The sequence below is a fragment of the Eschscholzia californica genome, unplaced genomic scaffold (assembly GCF_041429995.1).
Source record: "Eschscholzia californica isolate CP2 unplaced genomic scaffold, dmEscCali1.0.p SCAF_4, whole genome shotgun sequence".
NCBI classification, from domain to species: domain Eukaryota; kingdom Viridiplantae; phylum Streptophyta; class Magnoliopsida; order Ranunculales; family Papaveraceae; genus Eschscholzia; species Eschscholzia californica.
This window is the reverse complement of record NW_028238461.1, coordinates 8139335-8146620: the sequence shown is the minus strand read 5'-3', so window position 1 is coordinate 8146620 and position 7286 is coordinate 8139335. Positions and strand designations below refer to the sequence as shown.

The window sequence follows — 7286 nt, the reverse complement described above, 5'->3', positions numbered from 1 at the left end:
CTTGTAACCCCCTCCCCCCTCTGTATTTCGGGATTGAGCCATCAACCCTACTTATGTGCCCCTCGTCTTTTCTGTAATTCCAAGGTAGACCTGGTTGTACTTGAGTGAGAGCACTAGAGTAGGGGTTAGGTGCCTTGAAGTTGAACACTAGTAATAACGGGAAATTAGGTCAAATGACCTTTGACTGGGTCAAATTTGTTAAAATGACCCTCATTTTGAAGTATTGCCCAAACGACCTTATTTTAGCCTGTTTCTTCCGTATTTGCCCCTCAATATAAAAGATTGTCTAGATAATCTAGACTATCTAATTTCCCCCAAAATCAGAGTTTACTCTCTCTCTCTCAAGTCGACGGAAAAGTGAAGGGATAAGGCTCTATCATCTTTCTCCTTCTGGTTCGATTATTCTCGGGCAATCTCTCATCTTTTTCTCTCAATCGATCACTCTCTCTCTCTCTCATCTTTCTCATTCTCGGGCAATCTCTCATCTTTGTAAAAATCAGAGTTTACTCTCTCTCTCTCTCTCTAGTCGACCGGAAAAGTAAAGGGGCAAGGCTCTCTCATCTTTCTCATTCTCGGCCAATATCTTTGAATCGAACTCTCTCTCTGACGCAACACTCTCAATCGATCACTCTCTTTCATTCAGGTATTCCTCTATCTCTCTTAAAAATAGGAACCCTAACCCCCAAATTTTATTTCCTAAAACCCTAGATTTTTTTTGAAGAAGTTTTCTACTATAGAAGAAGTTGTTTGTGGGTGAAGCTTTCTACTATAGAAGAAGTTGTTTGTGGGTGTTAATGGAGGTTTCTAGGGCAAAATTTGAATTGTTTGTATGTATCACTCGTTCTGATGATTACATGGGGGACTTAGGGTTTTTTCTCCCGTCGATTTTGATGTGAAAAACCTTTATTTTGATCTGAACTACTCGTTCTTTCACATTTAGGTTATTCAGTTAGGGTTTAGATCATAAGGGTAGAAGATTAGATAATGTGCACTCATTGTGCTTGATGAAATGTCTGTGAGAACTTGAATACTTCAGCTCATAAGTATATTATGCATATAAACACTATGAATTTGATTGCTTTTGCCTTTGGCTTACAAAGAAATGTTATTTGCTGGCAATTTTGAGGAACGGAGTTCAAGAAAAGTGAAATGAACAACTAGGAAAATTTCTGAGGATTTCGTGGCAAGTGTTTGATATATATTTTGCCTTTTAATGTGGCCACAAATTGGTCACTTGTTCATGTTTTGGCATAGTTATTCATCATTTATTTATACAAACAAGGGTATGATTCCATTACCTTTCAACTGAAATTTTCATGTTTGGTGTTATTGTGTTTGTTAGGTAAACTGATATTGTCTTAGTGAAGTGGGAAATATGAGACGTCCGAGCCATAAACACATGAATCAGTATAGTTTAGACTTAGAGGATATACAAATCACTGTGATGGGATTCTTTAGTTAGGGTTATGAGTCCGACTATGGTGTTTGAATGTATCGCTATTTCACACATTTACCCAAGAACTAAATTAGGTTCTCTAACTAAACTTCCTTCGTAAGAGTTTTAACTTCATACAGAGAGTGTAGATACTAGCCTAAACTCTGCATTGTCATTGACTTTAATTAACAGAATTATGAAAAAGAAAAAGAGAGTTAGAGACGGCTGAAATGCAAGGTTTATCTTGTATTTCTTGTATGTTTCTACACTAAATACTGTCCGTCCTGTCACTGTATAAATAGGTCTGATTATTTATTTCTTAAACTATACCTCCCTTTGGGTTGATATAGTTTGCCTGTTTTCTTAGTTGGGGTGCTTGATTGACTATTTCGGGCAAGTGCATAATATCATAGGCTAAGGATTAATTTATCTCCATATAGATCTGAAATAGATTGAAAATCACTTGTTAGCTATGGGGTTTACTCGGTTTAGAAAAGGGAGGTATTCTGAAAGAGACTTGGGTGTTGTATGTTTGTCTTGCATTCTTCAAATCAGACTCGTCTTTATCTGGATAGCTGGATACAAACATTCATTATATATTGTTGTTATTGTATTATCTTAAGTAACTCATATAAATACATAAAGCTATATGGTCTGATCTTAAGCAAAGTGTGTATAATGTTCATAGTTGTTCTTAAGAAAAGTGTGGATAACTCCCATTGAGATTGCTGAATTATGAAATTGTGTTATATATGCTTCTTCACATGTTTATTATATTGTTCACTTAGACATGTTTCTTCATAGGAATCTATTGTGTTTGAATGCACATCAATATCTGATTGTAAAATGGTGTTTGTTTAAATTTTGTTTGGGTAAGTTATATTTAGTACTAAAATTGGAGGTTGACAATATGATTTCTTATTTGTTATGCAGGATGACACGTAACCTACCGTTAAAGACTAAAGAAGCACCTCGTGCGAAAGTGACGTGCATCTCAAGGATCGAGGATATGATATATGTTAAAGATAACTTGACAAATGATAGACAAATGCAAATGTTCAAAGAAAGTTGTTTTGGACATCTTTTACATGTAAATGACCTCAAGTTTTGTTATGTACTTGTGCATAACATGTTGCTGCGTGAAACTAAATCATCGGATATGGATGATGGTTCGATGAAGTTTTTCGTGGGTAAGAAGGAATTGAAGTTTTCAGTTGTTGACTTCTCTGAGATTATGGGGTTGAAATATGAGAAAGTAGATGAAGAAGACACGGTTGTAGAAGACATGGAGGAAGATCTTGACGAGGTATCATTGAGAGAGAAATACTTTTCTGAAGAGTCAAGCATTAACAAGGAAGTCTTAAAGAGATGTATTGAAGACTGTGAAGTTGATGTAGATAAGGTTAAGCTTTGTTTATTGTTGTGTCTAGACTATTTTTTGTTAGGTAAAGATGCTCGTAGGACGAGTGTGGATACAGAACATATAGAGTTGGTGGATAATATAGAGAAATTCAATAAATTTCCATGGGGTCCTAAGGTTTTCCAACGCACTTTATCTTGCCTGAAGAAGGCATTGCCTCGTGCAATGGAATCAAAGAAAGAGAAGAAGGAAAATGGAATAACTTATTATTTGAGTGGCTGCCCATTTGGATTTCTGGTAATGTTATTTGATTTTATTTTCTAAGTTTTATTAGTTTTACACAATGAGTTCAAATCAAATAAGTTTTTAAAATTAAAGAATAGCTTTGTGAAATTGTCTTTGTTCTAATTGATTGCAGGTTTGGGCATACGAATGCCTACCCACAGTTGCAGAAGAATGCGCAAACCGAAAAGCTGGAGGGAATGGCTATCCTCCCATCGTTAAGTGGAAATCCAAATGCAAACCTGCCACTTTTGAATCATTAAGGAAAAAATTTGTAGATCCAAATGTAAGATGTTTGTCTCAAATCCTCTTATAATTCACGTATTCTTTGTAACCCTATATTTACTTATACTAACATGTTCATCTTCCAATGATTTTAGGTGGAAGTGACACCTTATAGTAGAGAAGGTGGAGAAGATAGAGAAGGTGGAGAAGATAGAGAAGAGACTTCAGAGTTAGAGAGGCCACGAAGCGAAACCGAGCTACTTAAGAAAGAGATTTTTGACCTAAGAGAAGATCTTCGTCGACGTGACGAGATAATAAAAAATTGGGAATAAAAAAAAATATGTGTTTGTGGTGGATTACAGAGATCTGAAGAAGATATGGAAGAGAAATCACAGAAGCTTATGTCCGAAATGGATAGAAAGGTACTTAATTAGTAGTAGTTTCCTTTTTTGTTTGAACTATATTTAGATTACATCATACAAGGTATTTATACAATAAAATTGCTTACCGTAGGATGATGTAGAAGACACCAATGCAGAGGAGAACCTCTCAGAGTTCCATGACCGTTTGTCTCTGGAGGTAACGTTATTTGGTAGTGTAGTTGCATAACTATTTCATTATATTGAGGAGTTTGCATATCGGTTTACTGCAGGATACTAAAGGCGATAATGATGTAGATGATCGTCTTGATGAAATGGAAAATGAATGTTCTACGAAGGTAAAATATATGCGTGTGTTAGAATTTGTAATCATTTGAACAAAGAAGGTATTTATTGAACAAAATTTGTAGGTTGCGACAGATGTGGTGGGAGATGATGTTGATGGAGTGAAGAAATTTCCTTTGTCTGAGATGAGAGAAGGTCAATCCGGCCCCCAATTGCAAAATGATTTGATGGAGGTAATAAAACTTACGCAACGCTAAAAGTTTATGTTATGAGAGTATTATAATTGGTTCTTTTTGATTCCTCTACCTAATTTATTTATATTTTAGGATGCGACCGAAGGGTCATTAGACACGATATATAGCGTGTTTAGTGAGGTGTTTAAGGTAGATGAAGATGCAAATGGTGTTAACGATGCTCGAGTGAAGGAAGTAGACGATTTATTAAAAAAATATCCGTCTGTAGCCCTAAGACCTCCCAGAGATAGCATTCAAATTAATAAATCACCTTACGTAGGGATGAAAAGGAAAAAATGTAACGTCCGTGAAACATTTGACGTCAACGATACTATTAGATTTATGTCGTGGGTACATGCATGGAAGAAGCACGAGTAAGTACCTATTTTAGAATTTACTATAATATGTATTTTCTCTTCATAATTATAATAGCTATATATTTGACTCATGAGTACCTTTGACAGAACAAACGTACTTATAAATGTTGGCGTTGCAACCGTAGAAGGTAAATGGTTTAAAGAGCTATGGATGCAGAACCATTGGTTGACATGCGAGGTATAGGACTATTGGAGTTATGTTTTTGTTTATATTTATACAATTTGTAGTCTAATTTAATGAGAGAGTGAAAGACTTGATTATCACTATCATTCATATGTTGCAGCAAATCGATGTTGGGTTGCATTACTACCGTACAAGAAGAAACTGTGACCCTTCAAGATTCGGGTTGGATTGGACAACGACCGACTGCTTATTTTCTGTAAGTTTGTGATTATTATGTATTACGAAGTGTTTGTATCATGTGTGTCATCTTTTATAACCCTTTGTTTCATTCCTTTTGTCAATCTCTTGTATCCTAGATTTCAGTCGCGTTAGGGACTAAGTGTTAATGCTTAGAACTTTTTTATTTAGTTTAGCAGTATTGCTTGTAACTAGTCTAGACTCATTGTGTGCCCCTTTCGTGTTTTGGTTATCTTCATTGCTACTCTTAGTAGTTTGGTTATAAACATGATTTAATATTGATGACTTATATTGTGTTTTCTCCTCTTTTTGTCGAAGCAACTACTACAAACTCGTCACGAGAAACCCCGTTTTCGGAAAGATCCATTGTCGGGCGAAGAAGCCAGATGTTTGAAATATTTGAATGGAGAACTTCCACTAGGAAGCAAATCATGGAAGATGCTGAACCAAATATATTTCCCGGTTAATTGTAAAGGTAATCATTGGGTCCTAGGTGTTGTTCACCTTAAAGAAAGAAAGATCTTAATGTACGACTCAAATCGTGGAGAGGGACGACGGGAGACCAGGGGTATGAGTTTTTTAAAGTCTATGTTGCCATTTTTAATGAAAATGTTAGAGGACAACGAAGAAGAAAAGAAAACCGTGAAGAAGAATCCATGGGCAGTCGAACACGCTGAATTTGTCCCGCAACAAAAAAACTCGTAATGTTTATCTTACAAATTGATATTATTATAACTTATATTAGCCACTTAACAACTGTATTATTACTAATTAGGACTGTCATATTTGTACCACAGGGATGACTGCGGACTTTATTTACTCAAGATACTCGATTGTCTAACATCTGGAGAACCATTAGCTGATTGGTCATTGAATGATATAACCGAATATCGACGCAACCTATGCTTAAAGTTGTTTAATTACCACAGTCTCAGATAAGGTACGAGTTGGAATCTTAGTGTGTTAGCATATTACTTCATATATTACTGAAACTAGGTACATTATCATGAAAAAAATGAATTACTAAAACTAGGTACATAACCATGATAATCATGCATCTCTTTTTGTCGTAACTCAGTGCTCGATGTTGGTTAAATTTTTTTGTCGAATCCCGAGCTCCTTGATGAATGTTGTATAGTTTGTGTTGCTTATATGTGTAGTTTCAGGAGTGAAGGAGTTTGAGCCCTAATTTGGTGCACTAATCCTCTACATGACCTTCTTGAGATCTAAGCAAGTTCCCCTGTTGACCGAGTTGTGTAGTGGACTACGACTCCTAGTATTGAACTAATAAATCTGCTGTGGGATAAACAGAAGAGAAACTCGATAACTTTGTCTCTATAAATTCCCTTGCTTCGGACCTGCTGGATCTTTTTGAGTTTCACCTATTCTACTTATAGCTCTAAGTCCTAAGAGTTGGGATTGGCCGATCCACCTGAATGATACGTGGATGAGCTACATTTTGGAGTGCTTGAGTCGATCCAAACAAAGGTCAAGTTGGTTTTTTATGTTTAAATCGTTGAAGTTTAATTTGAAGTATTAGAGTTTGTAGCATCTCTCTCTCTCTCTCTGCATATATAATGTGAAATCTCTTAGGTTGAAGTATTTCATTATTTTGTGTGTCTGAAACATGTGGTGTCTTTTGTTCAGGAGCATGGGATGGTAAAGAAAGGGGAAGAGGTTGCTCTAGTGCAGAGAGGGAAGCAACCAATTTGGCGGTTCCAGTCTACTCACAATATCCAGGTCAGGCAAGTGTAATTCTGCTACACCAAAGAGTAACTACAACTGATCGGACTTCGCGTACCCTTTGGCATATGTTTTCTGCCATATTCGTTCGATGGGGGTTTTCGCTAGAAGATTCCCTTCTCTCATGAATAGAGAGGTCTTTTGTCTCCTTGTCAGCTTCATCACATATTGTTGATATTTATCTTTGATTTTGGCAAATATGCTATCGATGACTAAAAAAGTCTATTACTAGACAGTTGGCCTTTTTGTTTGAATTTCGTTTCTTGTGCTTTTTGTGGACAAGTCTTTGGTTGTGGAAAAGTCTGTATTTCGGTTCTTGTCTTTTATATGTTATGAATCATATATTCCAATTAGTTTTTCTTCCTGCATTCAAATATTTCATGAATCGTTTAAGTCTGGACTCTGTCTACACAAATGTAGACTCTGTCTAGACTCTGTCTAGACTCTGTCTAGACTCTGTCTAGACTCTGTCTAGACTCTGTCTAGACTCTGTCTAGACTCTGTCTAGACTCTGTCTAGACATGAAAGTGTGAGCAACTAATGCGTGGTGAAACTAGGCAAGGTTACAAACATGAAATGCCGACTCACATCGCATGTGTAGAAAT

At 36.2% G+C, this 7286-nt stretch overlaps 2 protein-coding genes across 2 annotated transcripts; both read left to right on the top strand.

Annotated features, from left to right (window-relative positions):
- Window positions 1-321: 321 nt before the first annotated feature.
- Window positions 322-3881, top strand: LOC147542261 (uncharacterized). The gene is made up of 5 exons (XM_086638332.1): window positions 322-643; window positions 2369-3092; window positions 3214-3363; window positions 3458-3724; window positions 3816-3881. The coding sequence occupies exons 2-4, from the start codon at window positions 2370-2372 to the stop codon at window positions 3632-3634; spliced, it is 1050 nt and encodes a 349-aa protein (XP_086494458.1). The 5' UTR covers window positions 322-643; window position 2369; the 3' UTR covers window positions 3635-3724; window positions 3816-3881.
- LOC147542260 (uncharacterized) lies at window positions 3680-7023 on the top strand. Its single transcript, XM_086635290.1, has 10 exons — window positions 3680-3724; window positions 3816-3881; window positions 3955-4020; window positions 4093-4200; window positions 4294-4574; window positions 4665-4755; window positions 4862-4957; window positions 5257-5639; window positions 5736-5878; window positions 6586-7023. Exons 1-9 carry the CDS (start codon window positions 3680-3682, stop codon window positions 5875-5877), a joined length of 1278 nt encoding a protein of 425 aa, XP_086491416.1. The 3' UTR covers window position 5878; window positions 6586-7023.
- The last annotated feature ends 263 nt before the right edge of the window (window positions 7024-7286 follow it).

Excerpts from the sequence above, each read along its gene's own strand:
- LOC147542261 (XM_086638332.1), top strand. The coding sequence starts at position 2,370 with ATGACACGTAACCTACCGTTAAAGACTAAAGAAGCACCTCGTGCGAAA. Across the intron at positions 3,093-3,213 it reads GCTGCCCATTTGGATTTCTG|GTTTGGGCATACGAATGCCT; the intron begins GTAATGTTATTT and ends AATTGATTGCAG. Across the intron at positions 3,364-3,457 it reads AAAAATTTGTAGATCCAAAT|GTGGAAGTGACACCTTATAG; the intron begins GTAAGATGTTTG and ends CAATGATTTTAG.
- LOC147542260 (XM_086635290.1), top strand. The coding sequence starts at position 3,680 with ATGGAAGAGAAATCACAGAAGCTTATGTCCGAAATGGATAGAAAG. Across the intron at positions 4,021-4,092 it reads AAAATGAATGTTCTACGAAG|GTTGCGACAGATGTGGTGGG; the intron begins GTAAAATATATG and ends CAAAATTTGTAG. Across the intron at positions 4,575-4,664 it reads CATGCATGGAAGAAGCACGA|AACAAACGTACTTATAAATG; the intron begins GTAAGTACCTAT and ends TACCTTTGACAG.